Genomic DNA, 21,703 nt, shown 5'->3' on the forward strand with positions numbered 1-21,703 from the left:
TTGGCTATGTAGCCCAGGCTGGCCTCCAGCTCCTCCTGCTGGGCCTGTAAGTGCTAGGATTAGATCTGTGCCACCACACTCAGTTTAAATGGAATTTTCCAAACCACCAGCCTTTATAATAACTGGCACATATTCTTTTATTCTTAGAAAAGTTTCTTAAGATTCTCATTAGATTCTTACGTTTCTCTGTTTGTAAACTGAATTAACTTAAGCTTTTACTATTTAAAGAAATGGGTATGTGGATGTAGATTGTGGAAGCTGATGAAGAATCTTACTCTGTAGATCTGGCAGGCCACTACTTGGGTATGTAATAGGAAAATTTGTCCGTGTAATGATTGTCTTATAATTTACTAACTCTATACTCCTAGGTTTATCTGAGCTCCCAAATTTAGGCCATTAATTTATGAGACTTGATCCCCACCTGGCAGTACTGATTAGAAGTTCATTGTGTGTTGTGTTTATGTGTGTGTGTTTGTGTGAGAGTACATGTACACAGTATATGCATTAGTACAGAAACTAAAGGTTAACATTAGGTGTCTTGTCTTCCTCAATTGCCCTCCTCCTTATTTTTTGAGGTAGGGTCTCTCACTGATTCTGGAGCTCAGTGGTGTGGCAAGACTAGCTGGCCAGCAAACCCTGGGGATCTGTCTCTGCCTCCACTGTGCTGGATTACTGGGGTGTGCTGCCATGCCTGGCCTGTTTATGTGGGTTCTGGAGTTCGGATCACAGGCCCTCGTGCTAGTCTGTCAAGCACTTTGCCAACTGAGCCATCTCTTTAGCCCCCTAAAATCTGCGTGTGTGTGTGTGTGTGTGTACACGTGTGTGTCTGCAGGCACATGCACACGTATGCATGTTGGTGCCCATGAGGGTCAGAAGAGGGCACATGCAGGTGGAAGCTACTTGAAGCGGGTGCTGGGAAGGGAGCTTCGGTTCTCTGCAACTCCAGTTCTCCTCTCCAGCCTCACACACCAGACTTCTTTTTATTTTTAATGGGTTATAGCTGTTTATTTTTAAAATTGTGACAAAATATAAAACAAAATTTACCATTTTAATCTACTTTTCATTCAGTCTACTGTTTGATTTTTAAAGTCTTATTCCTACCACCATATACTTAATGAGGATCAGCTTTTGCCCTGTGCTGAGGCTGGTAGATCATTGGATAGTTATGAAAGAAGTAAAAATATGGCCCCTGCTCTCAGGGTCCCTGTTCTTAATCTCAAGGGGATTAAGCCTTATTAGGGAAGCATGATGTATGCTCACCACTCAGATAATGCTTTGTGGCACATAAGCCCTGCAGTGTTGAGGGAAAGCTTTGTAAAAAAGTGACACTCAGCTTAATCAGGCTGCAGAAAGGGAGGAAGGGAGGAACTTGGGGAACTAAGATTCTACCGTAGCTAGTTCAGTGTTCTGACCATTGTTTTCTGGAGAGTCTTGCTTTTCTGGATTAGAATATTTACATGTATTATTGATGAAATAAGCTGAATATCTAAGAGCACTGACTGCTCTTCCAAAGGACCTGGATTCAATTCCCAGCATGCATATGGCAGCTCACAACTGTCTGTAATGTCAATTCTAAGGAATCTGACACCTTCACACTAATACATAAAAAATTTAAAAAAAAGTTCACAACAAAACAAACAAAACCCCCAGATTATCAGGGTTAGAGATGTAGCTCAGTGGTTAAGAACATTTGGTGTTCTTGTAGAGGACCCAGCTTCCACCCCAGAACCCACATGGTGTCTCTCTACTCTTTGTAACTGTAGTTCCAGGGAATCCAGATTCCTTCTCCAGTCTCCAGTACACATAGGATGTACCTACATATTTGTAGACGAAACACTTACACATAAAAAATAAAAACTTTTTTAGAGTCCAGATTGTCCAGTGGCCGCAGAGTTAAACTTATTATAATTCTATGTAAATGTCTCTGTTCACAGAGCATTAACTCAATATGTTAGCATGTGGGAGTAGATATTTCATTAGTGAGTTTAGCTCAGTTGAAGTTAGAGTTTTCATGTCAAAGCATTCTAGAAAAATGATGCAATGAAATACATATTTATTGAGACTTGACTGTCTGCTTCCCTGAAATCTGGTAAGGATTTGAGAGTGCCATGTATTGTGGGTTATGAATAATTCTGAGCATGTGCAGAAGCTGTAGTGACTAGTGGCAAAAATGATGCCTGTTCTGTTCTTTTTTTTTTAAGATTTATTTATTTGTTTGTTTACTTATTATACAGTGTTCTGCCTGCAGGTATGCCTGCTCGCCAGAAGAGGGCACCAGATCTCACTATAGATGGTTGTGAGCCACTATGTGGTTGCTGGGAATTGAACTCAGGACCCTTGGAAGAGCAGCCAGTGCTCTTAACCTCTGAGCCATCTCTCCAGTCCCCTGTTATCATACATCTATAGCAGGTCAGAAATTGCATCTGGACAACACAGTGCCTCACAATAAAGTCCATGAAGTTAAATATCTTTCTTCTTCCTCTTGTTTCTCCTTATTTTTGCAGGCAGGCAAGTGTACACTGGGGACCACCATGTTCACGTGACATTAAGAGGAAACGGAAACCTGTGGCCTCAGCATCTTTATCTAGTCCTAGTTCAGGTGATTATATATAGTTGTCATTTATAGAGCATCTTTTGTGTACTAAACATTAAAATGTGTTTCATATACTTTTCTATGTAATCTTTGTGATAAGAAATCTCTGTTCCCATTTTACGTAAGAAAACTGAGATGCTGAGAAGTAATTTTTCCAGTTTTCTCTGACAGTGGAGTATGCTTTTTCATCCTGTCACTTGCTTTCTGTATTCCTCTGTCAGCTGTCCCCAGTCATCTGAACTTTGCTGTAGTACAGGCAGGAGCTGGTGTCCATGCCAATGCACATCCAGCTGGGCAGCAGTGTGCTCACAGTCCACGATTACCTGCGTTCATGTACTTTCTTTTTCAAAAAATTACTTTTATTTTATTTTTTGTATGTGAATGTTTTGCCTGCATGCATTTCTGTATGCCATGTGTGCGCCAGGTGGAGGCCAGAAAACAGTGCTGAATTTCCTAGGACTAGACTTATAGATGATTATAAGCTACCATGTAGGTACTGGAAATTGAACCTGGGTCCTCTGAAGAATAAGCAGTGCTCTTAACCACTGACCCATCTCTCTCTAGTCCCTGTTTGCTCACTTTTTCTTTTTCTTTCTTTCTTTCTTCCTTTCTTTCTTTCTTTCTTTCTTTCTTTCTTTCTTTCTTTCTTTCTTTCTTTCTTTCTTTCTTTCTTTCTTTCTTTTCCTTTTCTTCCTTTCTTTTCTTTTCTTTTTTCTTTTCTTCCTTTCTTTCAGATAGGGTCTCACTATATAGCTCTGGCTGTCCTGCAACTCACTATGTAGACTGTAGACCAGGCTAGACTTCAACATATATAGACCTATGCCTCTGCCTCCCAAGTGCTGGGATTAAAGGTGTGCACCACTCTGCCTGGGCCTGTTTATTTTCTTAATTTGTGTATACAGTTCAGTGCATTCTCACTGGTTATATATAGTAGTGTGTCTATTTTTATTTATGAAATATCTAATTAAAATCATTTTTAGTTATACCTTTTTTGTTTCTATATAAAGCTTATGCCAGTTGGTAGAAGCCAAAATAGTGGCTGTCTTTGGTGGGAGAGTGCTCAAGAGAGGACATAGAGCCATCTGGGGCTCTGGAAATGTTCTACATTACAAACCAGACTGGGGTGACGTGGGTGTTTATGTATGTAAATGTTTTTAAGCTGTACACTTAAGGTGTGTATACTTTACTATACACATATTATCAAGGATATTGAATATCAAGCCATTGTAAATTACTTTCCCTAAGATAAACTGCAGGTTCAACATTTTTTATTTAAAAATCCAAAATCTGAAGCAGTTCAAAATATGAAAGCCGGTCATTAGTGGCACACTCCTTTAATCACAGCACTTGGAGGCAGAGGCAGGTAGATCTCTTGAGTTTGAGGCCAGCCTGGTCTACAAAGTGAGTTCTAGGACAACCAGGGCTATACAGAGAAACCCTGCTTTGAAACCTCCACCCCCACAAAAAGTGTGCCTCAAACTATGAAACTTTTGAGCACTTACATGTACATGTAAGTAGGATTCTCTACCTAACTTTGTATGATGGGCTGCAGTGAAAGCAAGCATAGTACAATAGCATATGTATGACCTTTCAGCTGTGAGCATAAGATGTGTGATATAAACAGACCTAAACCCCAAGCAGTTCTGTAGCCAAACAGCTTATAAAGCTTATTTAACCTGTACTACATAGCACATATCTCAGATCAGTTGAGAGCTGAAATGAAGATGGAGAACAGACAAGTGTGCTCTCCAGCACCTTGTCTTCACTGAGTGACTTTTCTCACATTCTGAAGTGGATATCTTTGAGACTCTGTTAGGGGTGACTCCTGAACTGTGGCCCATCCTGAACAAATATCTCAGTCCTAATGATTATTGTGAATTTTTGTTGTGGTTTCCACTTGGCCAGGCCCTGAGCTAGGCGTTTTGTCTGCAGTAGTTCATTTAACCTCTGCCTCAGCTTTTCAGGATGGATGCAGTTCTTATTATTCCCTCTGATACATGAGAAAACTGAGGTGTAATTCACCTTCTGGAGTTACAGGTCAGAGCAGACATGTCCCTGATGCTCTAGATTTGCCCTTTAAACACTCAGCTGTCTTTTGTGTATACAGTAGGATTATTCCAGACTGTAAAACTCAGCTTCTTGTCCCTTGTTCAAAGAATTTAAACCTTTCTTCTTAGCTTTTGTTCTCTCTTCCCCCTTTAATTCCCTGACCCTATTTTTGCTTTTAATTCTCCTCCCTCCCAGTTCTGGGGATCAAACCTAGGCCCTCATTTCCATAGGCAGGTGTTGTACTGCTGAGCCACAACCCCCGCTCTGCTCTAATGCTTTATGAGAACAGACCATTGGGAAGAGTTTATTCTACATTCAAAGCAGGAAATGTATTTAGGGTATTAAAGAAGATGTTAGCTCTGAGTGTTTTCCAAGGGAGCAAGCTCCTCTCCCCTCACTTGTTGACTAAGCCCTGCTTCACTGAGCACTTTCTTTCTTTTTCTTTTCTTTTCTTTTTTTCCCCTACTCACAACCTGAGTGCCCCATGGAGGTGAAGGACACAGCCTGAGCCTGCGCCATCAGTCAGGAGAACAAATGGGCTTGCTCTGCCTACCATCGGGCCATCTCGGATTCCACCTCTTTTATAGAAATGAGTGATGAAGAGAGGTGCGTCCTGCTTTGCCGCTGTATTAATACACATCAGGGGCCAGCTCCTGGCACTAAATCACACAACTGCATACATCTGTTATCAGCTCTTCACCAGTGTGATGAACAAGACTGCAGATAGAGGCTTCCTTGTGTCATTCTTTATAGGATTTTCCTAAAAGAATAAATAGCTCAGATCTCTGCCAACACTCTCCCCTGTCACTGTGATGAATTCAGCTTCTTTCTTAAGCATGCAGCTACAAATCTCTGCCCTTCCCCCACCCGTAGAAAGTTTTGAGTTGAAATTGACTGAATTTAAAGATCTTAGTAAGGCTAGAAGAGTGAAGACAGGCAGGGACACACAAGTCTTTTCTTGTTTTGTGTTTGTTTTAATAGTACAAAGCTGGGGAAGGACTCTTTTAAGGGCCATTAAGTAGCTCCTTCTGGAACTAGAGCCCCGTTATTTTCCTCTTTTTGTCTTTGCTTCCCTCCCTTCCCTGGCTTTATAGCATGCAGAGGTTTAGTGCACAGCTGTGTCCTGGATCCTAGTAAGTGTGCAGATGTTTTCTAAAACCGGTACCCAGGACAGGAATCTGCCGAGTCTGGACTGCATGCTAAATCAAACTAGCTGTATTAGACACTTTAAAAATGGTTTGTTGTTGTTGTTGGTTGAGAAGATGAGGCTTTCTTCAAAACTTAAGAATCAGTGGCTATAGGAAGTGTAAGGCATGCAGGCGTACACTGAGCCAGGCTGCTTGAAGTGACTTTCTTCATCAGAGTCCTTGGCATTCAAACTCCTTCTTTACCTTCAAAAGATGAACTGGTATTTTTGAATAGGGGAATTGGGGCCATTGGAGATTCTGTTCAGAACCTGGATAGTTTGGGCTATTCCTAAGGCCTTTTCCCAACCTTCCTTTTTCTGGGATTATGAATATCACTGAGAATATCACTGTTTAACAGATGACGTATTAGTTACTTGACCATCAAGCCAGCTGTGTGTGCAGAAAGGTAGGAGGTTTTAATCTATTTGTTCACTGCTATCCCCTAGCATCTGGCAAGACACCCAACACTACAGCAGACTCACTAGGTAGTATTTATGAGTAAGCCAATGGTATCTTTTAGTTTTATTAGCACTTATGAAAGTAATGGTTGGCATTATGACATTTCATATGTATAGATAATATACTTTGGCCATCTTCAATCCCCTGTTATCACATACTGACTGCTCTTTCCTCCCACTGTTCCCTTTCCTGTAACTCTAAGTACTCCTTCTACTTTTATATATTCTGTTGTTTCAATTATTATTGTGCCATATATATATAAATATAAACATATTTATACATACATACATATAAGTGTACATATGCATATTTGTGTGCAACCTATTGAGTCCATTTAGTATTGTTCCTATGTGCATGTTTTTAGGACTGGCCACTGGTATTGGATAACCACTTAAGGGTTTCATCCCTGGGGGAGACTGTTTTTCCCGCTCTCGGCAGTCATTAATTTTCTGCATTTCTTCATCTTGGGCTGGGACTCTGTCTGAATTCCTCTGTTCATGTTGGCATGTCAGTTGTTACTATTGTTGAGATCCTGTTTAGGCAGCCATATTGTTAGTCTTTTATGGGTGCAGCTTTACTCTCTTGTATAGAAGGCATAATCTCACAGCAGATGTCTTGGCCCTCTAGCTCTTGAAAACCTCCTTACCTCTGTCTTCTTGATATTCTCTGTGCCTTAGATGTAAGGGTTTTGTTGTGCACATCGAGATATCCCCAACAATGCAGTAGTGGTGCTTATATCTTAGGGGTAACCAGCAGCTGTCTGATTGGTCTTAAGACCTGGTCAATAGGAAGGAATTCATGCCTGATACTGTAAATGTAGCCAACTATACAACCGATAAGGTGGTGATACCAAGAGGAAACCTTCTGAGGCTATTTTCTTAAATCAGTATAATTTCTAACTGCATTCTTAATACTTACCCTTAAGGGTAGCTCTCAAAGAAGGTCTTTTTTTGCAGTAGATAGAAAACATTACAGCTAAGTAATCAGAATGTGAGAGAACTGACCATAGGATGCTCTGCTCTAATCAATATATCTAAATTAATTATCTTAAAGTTGGAACAGTGTTCTCCCTATTATTCTAACCCCTTGGCACATATCTAATTGCTATAAAAGAATATTGATAGTAGGTATATAAGGTGTAAAGAAAAACAGTGTAGCTAGAGTTATATGTGTTATTCACCTTAAAAATCTTTCCACTCTCCTCAGCAGTAATAGTTTTCCTGCTTATTTGTTTTCTTTTGTTTTAACTATCACTTTTGTTTTTTAAAGTAGTTTTAACAGGTAGATTTATTTATAAAGATATCTCTAAAGAATATGTTGTCTGGTTTTTAATGTTTCTGGACCTTGTACAAAAGAATTCATATTGACAAGTTTCCCCCAGTTCTGTTCCGGAGATTCAGACATGGTTTCTTGTGCAAAATTCTTTTGTTTCTGACTGCCACACACAGGGTATCCATTGTATGAGGAGGCCTGTGCCACAGCTCAGTGTTCTTGATGGCCATTGGATTGTATCCTGTATACCATTGTGAAAAACACTGTGTTCTGGGAGTGGATGCTACAGACATCCTTCTGGTTTACTTCACACTTATTCACTGGTGGTTTCAGAAACCAGACAATACTAGACCTTGGCAAAGACATGATTGAAACCCTTGAGCATTTCCGGTGGAATGTAAAATGGTATAGCCTATAGAAAAACTGTAGTTTCTCAGAAGAATCCTCATTAAACTGTCATGAGATCTGCCAACTCTGCCTCTGGTTATATCAACTAAAGAACTAAAAACAAAATTTTTGAATGTTTAAAAATTAGTTCCATGTTACATATATGGCTGTTTTGCTTGCATGTATGTCTGTGTGCCATGAACATGCAGTGCCTACAGAAGCCAGAAGGTGTTGGGTAACTCTGGAACTGGGATGACTTAAGGGTGTGGACCTTCAGGTTGGGGCTGGGAATTGAACCCAGGTTGTCTACAACAGTAGCCAGTGCTCTAAACTGCTGAGCCATCTCTCCAGCTCCCAAAGCATAGATTTTCCTAATGTTTACTGATGTTTACAGTAGCATTGTTCACAGTAGAGCAGCCCAGATGTCCAGCCAGGTGAGTGAGTGTCAAAATATGGGGCATTCACACATACAGTGTCACTCAGCTAAATTTGTTTTTTTCTGATCTACTTTTTGAAAAGTACCAAGGCTATACTCTTTGGTAGAATTATTGGATGCGAAAGAAAAATTTAAACTGTGCTGTATTTTACTATATCTCAGTGTATTTTTTATCCTTGGCAGAGTGAATAGGTGAGGTTGGTTTGTCATGATCTACTCGGGGGCATTTGAGAAGATGAAGAAAATGCTGGGGATGCTATTGGCATTCAGTGGACGGGGTCCAGGATGCTGTGTTCTGAGTACACAGCACGGCTTTGCAGTAGCATTGAGTATCCAGTCCGGAGTGTCTTAAGCTTCATTAAAATACCATGCCTGGTGCTGTTTATTTCCTTGTTGTATTTACTGGTAAATACTGGTATCCAGGGTCGGGTGTAGCAAGAAAACTATATGGCTTCAAGCCCAATATTTGAGCTTGAATTGCTGGTTTTGATCTCTATACTTTACTTTCCTGATCCTTAAAATGGGAGTGACAATGCCTGCCTCTAAGAGTTTTTGTTAAGAAATTAGGTCCTGCGGGTAATGGCACATACCTGTAATCCCAGTGCTTGGGGCCTGAGTCAAGAAGACCATGGGTTTGAAGCTATCTTGGGCTACATCATAAGACCTTATTTATAAAAAGGAACACACACACACACACAAGATACGATGGGGGGAGGTGGAGAGGGAAAGAGTGGGGGAGGGAGTCCTGAGTAGGCAGTGTTTAGCAGAGCAGTGTCTAGCACATCTGTGCTCCATGGTTTTTCCTATACTGTAAATCTGCTGTAGTGTGTTTATTATTAGAGAAATGGTTCATAAATTTCACCTTTTTTTTCATTTTTTTTTTTTTACCTTTTTTTAATGAAGAAAATAGTAAACCTTGTGATGTCACTTACATCAATTGGGCATGAAATACAAAGATTAAGAAATTTATTTTTGAGCCAGGTGCAGTGGTGCACACCTGTAATCCCAGCACTCTGGGAGGCAGAGGCAGGTGGATCTCTGTGAGTTCGAGGCCAGCCTGGTCTACAAAGCGAGTCCAGGACAGCCAAAGCAACACAGAGAAACCCTGTCTCGAACAAACAAACAAACAAACTTACTTCTAAACGCCTCTTACCCTAACTTCTTACACTAACTCATCTGCCCTTCTTCTGTTGTGAAACACAGTGCACCCAGATGCGCTGGAGCCAGCCACCCCAGCACAGAAGCCTCCCAACTCCGAATGGTTGGACGGGACCCCTGCAGCAGAGAAAGCCACTGCCTCCGCTCCAGCCACGGTTTTCAAAATGCCGCCTGAAAAGAGTTCTGGATGCAGCTACAGCCCAGGAGCCGATGGGTGTTGAGACTTTGTACTGTACAGTCTTAGCATTCTAATCGGCATTCCTGCTCCTTCCACCACCAGGACCGACTCCTCTTCACGTGCAACAGTCACCTTTTCTTTTAGAAAATTATATTTGAGGCATCTTTTTTTTTTTTTTTATAAAATATTAGTTTTCCTTAAGGGGTGGGGCAGCCTCTGCTGTATTCCTTACGTTGTTGTTGGCCCACCGTTTATCTCCAGCTGCCTTCCTAGAGCTGTTGCTCCTTGGCAGCCATATCTTTGATCCTGGAAAACTAGTGACCGCTTTTGCATACCTTGTGTCTAGAGCTTTTAATATCACCAATGAAGTCTCAAATCCACAGCCAATTCTAAACACATTCCTGGACGGAATTGTGTCTATGCACTAAGGCTTGCCGTTGAGCCTTGATTTCACTCAGTGCCGATAAGATACGTCAACCGAGTTCTCAGTTTGGGGCCTCAGGAAACACCAGCACTGTGGGATGGAGCATATTGCCTACGTGTGGTCTGAGGGGATCACCAGCAGCTGCGTTGCACTTGACCCCATCTTCATGCTCTGCATTCTCCTGACAGAGAGCACAGAGGTCTGCATGCTACAATGCAAATGATGGTTTAGGTGCCCAGCAAAGTCGTCAGTGGATGATGTTTGCTGTAGTGTTTCCGACCCTGGTCTAAGGCTTTCTGTCCTAAGTGGACTTCATTGCTCGTATGTTATAGGTCAGTAACCAGCGTGCACTGTTATCTGTTATGATAACAGCTGGTTGGGGCCATGCTTTGGGAAGGAAAAATGTCTTTTTGACATGCCTTTCTATGTGGCATGTTTATGACCGCTTAGCCGCATGTACAGTTGTATATACAGTTGTGCCTGAAGTTGATCCTACTTTGTCAAAGTGAGGAATAAGTGACTGCCTAGAGCTGCTGGGGGAAAGCCACATTATTTCCCAAAAAGTATTATCCAGAGCACCTGTCATTTAGGGTCCGGCTTAACAGAGTGCTCTTTTTTTTCTTTTTTCTTTTTTTTTATATATATCAACTGAGTGCTTCTACTCTGAAATACACCAGAGCTGTTTGTTAAATGCTCACTGCTTTGGTCACTTGGGAGACAACACCTCTCTCTTAGACAGGTGCCTGGTGGTCCAACAGCCTCCTTTTCCCAAAGTGTAACTATCCCTCCCACACAGGGTGTAATCAGTGTGTTCCCTGTGAGAGTTACATTCACTTGGGCGATGTAGTGAGATGGGCAGGTGGCCAGAGTATGACTGTTTGGAAAGGGGAACCTGAAACTCGGTTTTCATAGATCTTGTGGACAGCTGAAAATGTATGAGCTGAGCATGGCAAGAATGGTGGAGGGAGGTGCAGAGAGCGAGCACAGGACGGAAGAGGTAACACCAAAGCCAGAATCACCCTGGCTCCTAAAAGGAGCAACTGTCTTATGGTGTCACAGCTGCATCCACAGAAGATAGTGTGGCACTGTTAAACGGTTAGGTGATGAAAGTGGATGTGTGTGTCATCAGGCATTCACACCCGGTTCCTGCAGTAGCCCATGGAGCACATTTCTAGCATTCTGAGTCAGGTTAAGGGAAAAATCTACTGATAATGTTTTTGAAATTTTCCAAGCTGGTTCATGCAGACATTGGTTCTGGTGATGACTTGTGGACACCTCTACAGTTAGGTGCAAAGGCATTCCCATTGCTCACCTTTGTGCTACATTGACTGATTGTCCTCTTTCCTATCTAGGATTTCAAATAGTTTGTGTATATTTATTTATTTGCATTTTAGATGTCTCTTTGAAGCAGTGGCAGTTTTCAGAGGGAAAGGCAGAGTTGTATGCTTTACTCAGTCACGTTAGTAAGCCCAGACTGAAACTACAGACATTCATGCTGTTCTGCCTTGGGTTAATCTGTTGTTTCTCATTGGTCTCCCAAGTCAGCCTGAGGCCTGTATCTATTCATGACTGTTTATCATCTTCCTTGGTCATGCATTTCTACACATTTTTGAATAGTTTTGACAGGGATCACCCAAGATTGCAGCATCTACCTACCTATGATGAATGGGAATAAAGTTATTTACCTGAGAAAATAGAATATTAAGCACACACATACTTTCTAATACAGGGTTGTAAATTATACTCATTTTTAGGTGTAAATGCATGCTTAAGGAAGCCATTTATTCTGCTTAGTTTCTCTTTACCAGCTTCAGGGGCTAACTTTACTATCAGCTGTATTTTAAACCTTACATTTAATTTTTTTTTTTAAATGACACAGTGCATAATGTCATAAATTAAGATCTGCTCTTCAAGGAGAGATGTGGTTTTGCAATCAGGTTTTGTTGTCAGTATTGAAGATCACCTGACAGACCTTAAAGATGACCATTGATTGTGCTCATACATTTAATACCAGAATTAATGAAGCCAAGTGCCACAGTTCTGAGTTCCGGGTCCTGATATATCCTTATCGAGTGTATGGATGTTTCTCTGAATTTCACTGTTATATATATATATTTTTTTTTCTGTAGTGGACAAAAGTCACATTATCTACTTGCATGAAGTCCATTCATAAGATGTTAGCTTTACCAAGAAGTTTGAGGGGATCTGAGATTATTTTTAGATGCTGCGTTTACAGGAAGAGTTGCATTTTATCAAAGCTGCTGGGTAGCTGGTTAGAGCTGATGAGAAGAGGAATTCAGTCCTGTTTACATGGTGCTACATTTGGAGGGGCAGAAACTAGTTTTTCTGAATGGTGTGGTTTGGCCTTGAGTTCTTTAGAAATCAATTGCAAAGAAAAAATTTCAGATGACCTTGGCTCTTAAACAAGGGAGTTCTCTCGGCAAATGACCCAAAGTAAATAAAGCGTCTTAATCTGTGGTGCTTATGAATGAGATCTTTTATTAAGTAAAACTCAATGTAGAACAAGTATTTAAAATATCAGCCCTAAAAAGATTAAGCTTTGCATGTGGGTATGATACTAAGCATGTATGTATGTATGTATATATATATGTATGTATGTATGTATCTATCTGTCTATCATATATCCATTTTTCTATGTATCTGTCTATCCATCTATCTAAAATTTCTTTCCATGGCCTAAGAAGTTCTGCTGCACCTGAGTTATCCTCACAGAAGCCACTCAGAGCTGAAAGTCATAGTTTAGGAGGAGCTCTGGGCTGCCATGGTCATGGCTGGTGCAGTAGGTTCTTTGGCTCTAGGTAAAGTGTGCTAGGGACTCATGGCTCATTTAAGGTCTTTGTTCTGTTTTGTCATCATTACTGCGGTTCTGAGCAATGTGCTTTTTTCCTTTCCTTCCTGGGTTAAATGCCTCAGATACACTTCAGCAGCAGAAGCTGCATTCTGTGTCTTAGGAACCTCGTTTGGGCTGAGAGCAGAGTGGCTGGCGCTGGTGGACACGGCCGCTGTCTTGTTGGGAGCATAGCTTAGACATTGGGGTAGTGGAGGCATTCCACTGTTATCAGCCTCCTTTGCTAAAGCTAGTTTTGCTTGTCAGCATTTCCTTATCTCCCTTTGCTGCAGTTAGAGTTACATTTGCTAGCAAGTAAGGATAGCTTCTTAACCTGTCAGAGAAGTGAAGTCAAGGCATAGGCCTGGTATTTCTACTACAGGCACTGCACAGAAGTGGCCAGGGATGTTCACTCCTGGGTTACAGTCTCAAAAAGAGGAAGATCTATGCCTGGAAATGTCAATGTGGAAGGAAAAAAAAGGAACAGTGATGCAGAGGGGTGTAGATTATAGGTTTTAAAAATAGGAGCCCCGCAAAACAGATTGGGCAGATAGAGCACTCTTAAATATGAGGATGAGGCCAATGCTTAAAAATGCAATGGTGTTCTGAGAACTGTCTAGCTTTGTTTCCTTAGACTCTAAATCTGTGTGGTTGTCTTAGCTCTCAATTGTTACAATCTTTTAAAACACTACACAACTTCTCTTTCCCATCTTAAAGACCAATTAAAACCACCTGTTGCCAAAAAGGTCAGCATTACTAAATGACTATCAAGTCTCTTGATAGTGCAAGGCATGGTGACACACACCCTTAACCCCAGGATTGCTGAGACAAAGGTATCTTTAGGAGTTTGAGGACAGCCTAGTCTACATACTGAGTTCTGGGACAGTCAGGGCTATGTAGACCACACCTGTCTTTAAAAAAATCGTGATGGTGGCTCATGCCAGTGATTTCAGCAACGCCATGGAAGGGGCAGGAGAATTTTAGGCTGACTTGAACGTCATAGCAAGACTGTCTTTAACAAACAATTTTAAAAGCTTCCTATGGTTTTCATAATGCAAATGTTTTCTTTCTCTGCAGTGTAGTTTATGACCCTTGTAAATCTTGAAATGTTTTAAATTGAAGAATGAAAGAAGGTAGAGAATTTTTAAATAGCCTCCAGGTAGCTTTCCAAACTTACCTACATCTTATTCCTACCAGTGGCTGATGACAGCAGCTGAGCAAAGTGATAGCACCCAGAATCATGCTGACGGTTCTTACTGCCCAGTATCTCAGCCAGTTCCCCTCCTAGTCACAGCTTTTGCAGCGCAGCCACTCCAAACTGTTAACTGCGGCCTCTCAGCGACTGATCTCACTCTTCCATCCATGACCATTCAGCAGTGTACCCTGCCTCCCAGTCACACTTCCTTTCTTGTGCAAGTTTGTTGCTCTCAGCCCCCTTGATTTGTCATTACTCAGGCTAGCTATGTATAGCCTCTTGTCAGACATTTTAGCATTTTAAAATGCTCAGAAACTTCCCACTTCAACCAAAATATCCTTTCTTAACTCTGGACCCCTGCCTACCACTGAAGTATGCCCCCTACTCTATCTGTGAATTCTGTTGTCCATTAAAGCAGGGGTTTTTAATCCTGGATAAACATGAGGATCAACTGGAAGTTTTAAAAGGGATGATATAGGGCTGGAGAGATGGCTCAGCGGTTAAGAGCACTGTTTGCTCTTCCAGAGGTCCTGAGTTCAATTCCCAGCAACCACATGCTGGCTCACAACCATGTGTACCCTCTACTGCCCTCTTCTGGCCTGCAGGTGCACATGCAGCTAGAGCACAATATGCATAAAATAAATAAATAAATAATCCTTAAAATTAAAAGGGATGATAGTTGAGCAGGTAAAGAGCATTTGTCACCAAGCACAATGACTTGCGTTCTGTCCCTGGGACTCACATGGTAAAAGGAAAGAATCAGCCCTCACAGTGTGTCCTCTGCTCTATATGGCCATGCCATGGCACACGTGTGCACAATAAATATAATTAAGGGCGAAACAGTTTTCAAGTGAATGTTCGGGCAAGTTCATCCTATCTTTACTGTCTGATGCCTATGCATAATTGGATGAAAATCAGATACACTGTAGGAAGGGACATGCAGAAAAATGACGTGACTCATCAGTCGAAGCACTCGCCAGTTGTATCTTCTAGCCGGTAATGCTTTATATAAAGGTGCTGATTTTTTGTATGCTAATTTTATTTCCTGCTACTGACTTGTTCTACTTGTGGGAGTTAATTTCACTGTTAATCCACTAGAGTAAAAGGAAACTCTTCCTAAATACACAGTGGATTGAATAGGACAGAAAGAGTCTACAGTGGTGTAAAAAAAAGATGTGGGTGGGGGGGAGGCAAATGTGACACCATCTTTCACTTCTAAGTGTTTTTATCAAGCCCCAGTGATCTTGGGCTTCTGGCATGAAGACTGGGGTGAGCACCTGGGGTCAGGCAGGGGATGCTAAGGAAGGGGTTCTCAGCTGAGGTCTCTCACAAGGCCAGCTCCCTCCAAGCAGGACACCTACTAGTGTGGATTAAGTGCTAACTAAACCATAGACCTAAAGAGAAGCAAGTTTGCCTTTTTCCATCTTGACCCCAGTGGAAGAAATGACGTTTTTCACCTAAAAAATGTTCAACAAGTTGTTCCTGACATAGGTTTCTGTCCCATTGTATGTTGTGTGTTCCAAATTTGTGGTCTAAAAGTGGACCTGGGTCTGTCATAATTCCAGATGATTAGCAGAAGCAACCTCAAAACTCTGCAAGAGCAAATTTCCCTCCAGGTGTCAAAGTACTCCCACAGGTAAGGTGGTGTAGAAACTGAGCTCACAGAGATAAAATCATAAACCAAAGCAGGAAGTGAGGTAGATGCAGCCAAAATATGGAAGTAAGGTAATACTGTAAACAACCTTTGCCAATAAAATTCAAAACCTCCCTAAATAATTTACCAAAATTACCCAATCAGGACAAATGAAAAGATGGGTTAGTTCTGTGACATTAAACAAACCTGATTATAACTTAAAATCTGGGATTGTTCTCTAGAAAGAACAGTGTGGTCATCTCCCAACCCTCCACCCCATTGCAAATATCATCAGTTCTTTTTTTTTTTTTTTTTTTTTTTTTTGTTTTGTTTTTTGGTGGTATGTTTGTGATAAGATTGACTTCGAAGAACAAAGGAAGAAGACCAGCCTGAGAAAACCCTGAAAAAGTGCTTGGAAGACAGACTTTGTCCTACTACATATTAACATGAAATCTAACTCTGAAAGTGAGGTACAGGCACATGTATAGGCAGGCAGTGGAACAGAATAGACAATTCAGAAATGGGCTCAGCTGTGTAAGAAAGTTCAGGATATAGGAAAGTTGATGTGCTCAGTCACAGCAGTGTTGGTGGCAGAGATGGGCTAGAAGACTGAGGTTGGGGCAGCTGGATAGAATTCTTTAAACGGCTATACAGTAATAGGGAAATTGGGCCTGTCCCTCAAACTGTATGCCAGGATAATTTCCAGAGTGGCCACGAATTTGCTTAGACAACACTATACAATTGCTAGGGGAAATAACGGCAGATTTCTCTAATAAGAATCAGCAAGCTTTGGCTGCTAGGAGCTGTGAATGTTGATTTGGTTTTTCCCACAATTTAAATAAGAAAGGAAAGAACATGAGATGGAGTTGTGTGATTACAAGTTCTTAAAATACGAAGCTTTCATAAGCAAGTTGGCCGGGTCTGGAAGCTGGGTTTGGGCAAGCTTCCCAGGGGTGCTGGTCAACTGCCAGGTCATGATGGGTGGTCATATAAGGCACAGTGTGCCTTCCTCATTCTCCTTGGACCAGTAGGAAAACTCCACTTTCATTGGAGACGATTGCAGGTTCATATGGTGAAGGGGCAGGGGAGCAGGGACGGTGAGGGATTGGAAACACGTATCTTCCCCTGCTGCCTTTTGAAATCCAGGTGCAGTTGGAAACTTTTGACTTTTTCAAAGAAAACAAAGCTTTTGCATTTTGTTATGCCATAAGCAAATAAAAATACAGTAACTTGAAGCATGTCTGTAATTTACATCACTAATGACTAAGCTCAATGTATAAGGAATTTTTAAAAATAGAAAATATTCCACAGGAGAATGGGGAATAAATATGAACAGCCCACTCAGGGTGTGTGTCTGTGTCTGTAAGTAGCTTTTAAACATTTGAAGAGATGCTCAGATTTCCATACAGCCAGTTGATATGCACAGCCACATAATGAACAGGTGCCCTCCTCCACCCCCATCCTTGTTTTAAAAGGCAAAGAAAGGGACTGAGTCATGAGGAGGTAAAGCATTCTGCTGAACTCCAGTAGTAAGCATTGGAGCTAGGATTTGAATCCAGCCAGATGGCTGTAGATAAGAGTAATTCACCATGACTAAGTGAGGCTTATTTGAGGAATACAAGGATCATTTAATATTAGGAATAGCTGGGTGTCTCCTTAATATGATAAAATATATTTATCTCAATCCGAAGCTGGCATCGTGCTTAATTGAGAATACCAGCAGCAATTTCATTAAAGCCAGGAACAAGACAAGATGTCTACTAATCATCACTTTTTAAAATTGTTACACAGGACGTAGACAAAACAATTAGACAAGAGAAGGAAATTGAAGGCAGAGATATTAGAAGGGAAGAGAAGATAAAATTGGAATTCCCAGATGAAATAATTGGATTGTTTACCTAGAAGCAAAACAGGACTAACCAAAGGCAAACAAAATAATTTACAAAATTAATTTTCAGGAAACATCTTTATCTACATGGTGTCCAATTTCATGCTCTAGGGGAAAATAACTTCTACAATAGCAGCAGAAGCCAAAAAATAAAAATTAGGAATAAATTTATTTGCAGAAACAAAAAATCTAAATTCTAGTTAGGGACCAAACAAGACCCGGTGAAAATAAGACAAATGGAAAGATTATCATGTTATGTTCTTACATAGGAATGATCAACACGAAGACATCACTTCCCCATGTTTAATCGTCAGTTCACTATGATATCCAGGGTTGGAGAGATGGCTCAGCATTTAAGAGTGCTGTTCTTCCAGAGGACCCAGTTTCAGTTCCCAGCACCTGCCTCAGGCAGCTAATCACCACCTGTAAGCTCACCCAGAGGGATCCAGTGCCCTCTTCTGGCTGCTGTAGGCACCCACATGTAATAAATAAAAAATAAAAATCTTAATATGATACCCAAGAAGCATACTAGTAGGCTTTTTCTTTTTTGGTTTTTCAAGACAGGGTTTCTCCGTGTAGCCCTGGCTGTCCTGGATTCGCTTTGTAGACCAGGCCAGCCTCGAACTCACAGAGATCTGCCTGCCTTTCTGCTCCCTGGGTGCTAGGATTATAGGCTTATTAAAAAACACTTAACTACTGATTTTAAAAGTCTCGTGGGAAAACAGATGCTATTAGCACAGGTAGAAGGTGATGAGAGAGACTCCACTACATATTAGCATTTACATATGTGTAGTTACAGTGTGCTAATAATTTACAAATAGAGGAAAATAGAACAGTTCAGAGATAGAGCAAACATACATGGAAGCTGAGGCTATGATCGAGGTGGCTTTCAAATCAGTGGGGCGGGGACCGCTCCACGGTGTTCCAGAAAAATGAACAGAGACATTCTTCACTCCTCACGACAGGACAGTCTGCACACAGTCCAGTGGGAAATAAGAATAGCTGTGTGGGTGTATTTGTGTGCGTGGAGGCCAGAGGTCAACCTCAAATGCTGGTCTTCAGGAGCCAGCCACCTTCTTCTCCAAGAAGGCTCCTTGTTGAGCAGGAGAGTGAGACCACATCTGGGCATTTTCACACAGGTGCTGAGGGCAGACCTGAGGTTCTGCTTGTGCAGTGAGCCCTCTTCTACAGAGCTAAAAAGTCTTCATAACTCAAATGCAGGAAGGCCTTAAAGCAGGGAACAAAGCACGGAAGCTATGAGGCTACTGCATTCAGTTTATAGACAGAGAATTCTTCTATATGAATTTTAAACATTTGAAGAGATGCTCAGATTTCCATACAGCCAGTTGATACACACAGCCACATAATGAGGGAGAGATGTCTCAGCAGTTAAGAGTGCTTGTTCTTGCAGAGGACCTGGGTTCAATTCCCAGCACCCATGTGGTGACTCAGTAGCTCTGGTTTAGGGCCTCTGATGCCTTATTCTGACCTCTGCATGGGAGAATCTACCTTACCTCGGGCTGTGAAGCTAAGTACGTGGTGCACAGACACCCATTCGAGCAAAACACTTCATACATAAAATATATAAATCAAAAAAATTTTTAAAGGTTTGATCGTAGTACTACAAGCCAATGCAAATAAGAACCTGGGCAAAGAGTTGGCAGCTTTGTTAAGGTGAGAAACTAAAACAGAAGAGAGTGTCTGCAAAGAAACAGCGCAACAGTCCAAAGCGGAGCCAAAGACACCAAGTGATTTTTAAGGAATAGATAACAGATGTGGCCTTTAAATGACACAAATATTAAATAAGAATATTTTACCTATCAAAATAATCAAAAGGGAGGGAATTAAAAAGAGGAAAGTGTGTGTGTGTTAGTCAACCGGGTTATCTTAAAGATGCTGCCTACTGTACATGAAAAGAATACCTTCAAGGCTTACGTAGTTGCTTCCAAGAGGCACATTTAATGGAAACGCAAAGAACAACTAAAATAAAAGGATGGAAAGGATGACCTAAGCATAGACCAACCAAGTCAAGGCTAATGTAGCTATTCAACTATCGGGTAGATATAGGCCAGGAAGCATGGTTACAGAGAGTACTTTTCATAAAGATTAATAATAAATATGTCAGGAACATATACTTTGGATTTTTGTGCATCAACAGTTTCAAACTATGGAAATAAAAATTATAGAATGGTAAGTACCTGATTGTACAGACTTTTAAAGTGTGGAAGGTATAATAAGAGAAATGATTAATTGTGGGGGTTCAGTGTGGAAGCAGAGGACCTTGGATTCAGGCCCCAGAGTGAAGAGGGTAAAGTTTACCCACGTTAGGTACAGAGCACTATAACCAACACCAGGACTGTTCTAGTACCCATGGGATATTTACCCAAAATGACCAGAAGCTGATCCTTAAGGGTGAACTCATCTTAAGTGTTCTTTGTGGGTAAAAAGCTATGTCTGTGAGGCACTGAATGAGAAGAGTCAGGATAACAAAGAATTGACTTCATTCCAAAGAAAGAGTGGGAGAGCATGAGGAGCCACAGAAAAGGGGTGAGGCAATGGAGAAGTGTGGAGGGACAGAATGGTGGTTCCATGCACAGGAGTAGGCAGCACAGGGCCCTGGTCATGACTCTGCCGGGAGTGGGAAGAGAGCTAGGTGATCCTCAGCTCTCCCAAGCCTTGGATGCAGCTGAGGATTTGTGCATCAGCTCCTCGATAGGCCAGAGGTCGGTCCTGTTTCTTGAAGCACTGAGGCTGAGCTGGCTTTGAAAACAGCCCGTTTCCCCTGTTCACCTCCCAGTGCTTTTTGCTTCCCCATCTCCCGACATGCTTGCAGGACACACTATGGCTAGCCAATGTAGAGTATACAAATGGGGGGGGTGTCTCAGGAGTATGGGAGGATCTACCTTGCCTCGGGCTGTGAAGCTAAGTGTGGCTAGAAGAAATGCCAAGTACAAATGGTAGCACAAACACCTGAGATGGTGCGCTGGATTCAGCACCAGCTTAAATGGTAAAGAGAAGGCAAGACCCCCATCTTCAGCTGAACACCCAGACTCTTCCACCTGTCAGACTCAAACACCCAAAAGGTGATAGATACTCTGACGTTTTAATTTTTTTTTAAATTTTGTCCCAATATTTATTTATTTACTCATTTCTTCATCTTCTTCTCACTACTAGTATTTTCCTGTTACTTTTTTTTAAAAGCCTACATTTTTATTCCTCCTCTTACATTTATTTTGTTTATGCGTTTTCTTTATTGGGCAACCAGCTTCTTTTCTCTTACTTTCGATTAATCTCCATTCTTGTCTTCTCTGTCATTTAACCTTTCTTTTTCCCCTTTCCAAGCTTCCTTACTTTATTTCATTCATCTGCCGTTTTATTTTTTTACCCCAAATAAATTTAACTTCACTGCATAGCTGGGCTGGAGAGATGGCTCCATGGTTAAGGGCACTGGCTGCTCTTCCCAAGGACCTGAGTTTGATACCCAGTATCCACATGGTAGTTTACAACTATCTGCAGTTCCATGAGATCTAACATCCTCTTCTAGTCTCCCTGGCTACCAGGCATGCACATGGGGTACAGACATACTTAAAGGCAAAACACATATACACATAAAATAATTTTAAAAAGCATAGTATAGTCTACACGATCTCTGTCATCTTCTATTCTGTGGTTATCAATGGCATCCTAATGTGGTTTGGTATACTTTAAGTGTATTTCTATATCTTGTTCAGTTTGATGTTGTAATTACAGTGGTTTGAATTCTCTCTGAGGGGCAGTAGTGACTGTGTCCTCAAAGAGTAGGCTGCTCACTAAGAATATTTTCAAATAAAAGTGGATGAGAGAGCACAGGTGCAGACAGATACACAAACCATCACACAGAGCACAGAAAACACAAAAGAGTAAGGCAAGATGATGCCTCCAAAAGATACTACCTCCTTAATTAGCAAATCTAAAGATACTGAAACGGTTTGACTTGTTAGGCAAATAATTCAAAAG

At 41.3% G+C, this 21,703-nt stretch overlaps 1 protein-coding gene across 7 annotated transcripts in view; it reads left to right on the forward strand.

Annotated features, from left to right (window-relative positions):
• The window catches only part of Gpatch2l (G-patch domain containing 2 like), a 48,984-nt gene extending 36,356 nt beyond the window's left edge, over window positions 1–12,628 (forward strand). For 4 of the 7 annotated variants that reach the window (XM_060387904.1, XM_060387908.1, XM_060387903.1 and 1 more), the window contains 2 exons: window positions 2,505–2,599; window positions 9,587–12,628. In XM_060387904.1, coding sequence (XP_060243887.1) covers window positions 2,505–2,599; window positions 9,587–9,762 — 271 coding nt within the window. In that variant the 3' untranslated portion in view covers window positions 9,763–12,628. Of the gene's footprint in view, window positions 1–2,504; window positions 2,600–5,120; window positions 5,249–9,586 lie in introns of all 7 variants that reach the window. The other 3 variants (XM_060387906.1, XM_060387907.1, XM_060387905.1) reach the window with 2 other exon arrangements.
• The last annotated feature ends 9,075 nt before the right edge of the window (window positions 12,629–21,703 follow it).

This window comes from Meriones unguiculatus, chromosome 7 (assembly GCF_030254825.1).
Source record: "Meriones unguiculatus strain TT.TT164.6M chromosome 7, Bangor_MerUng_6.1, whole genome shotgun sequence".
Classification (NCBI taxonomy): Eukaryota; Metazoa; Chordata; class Mammalia; order Rodentia; family Muridae; genus Meriones; species Meriones unguiculatus.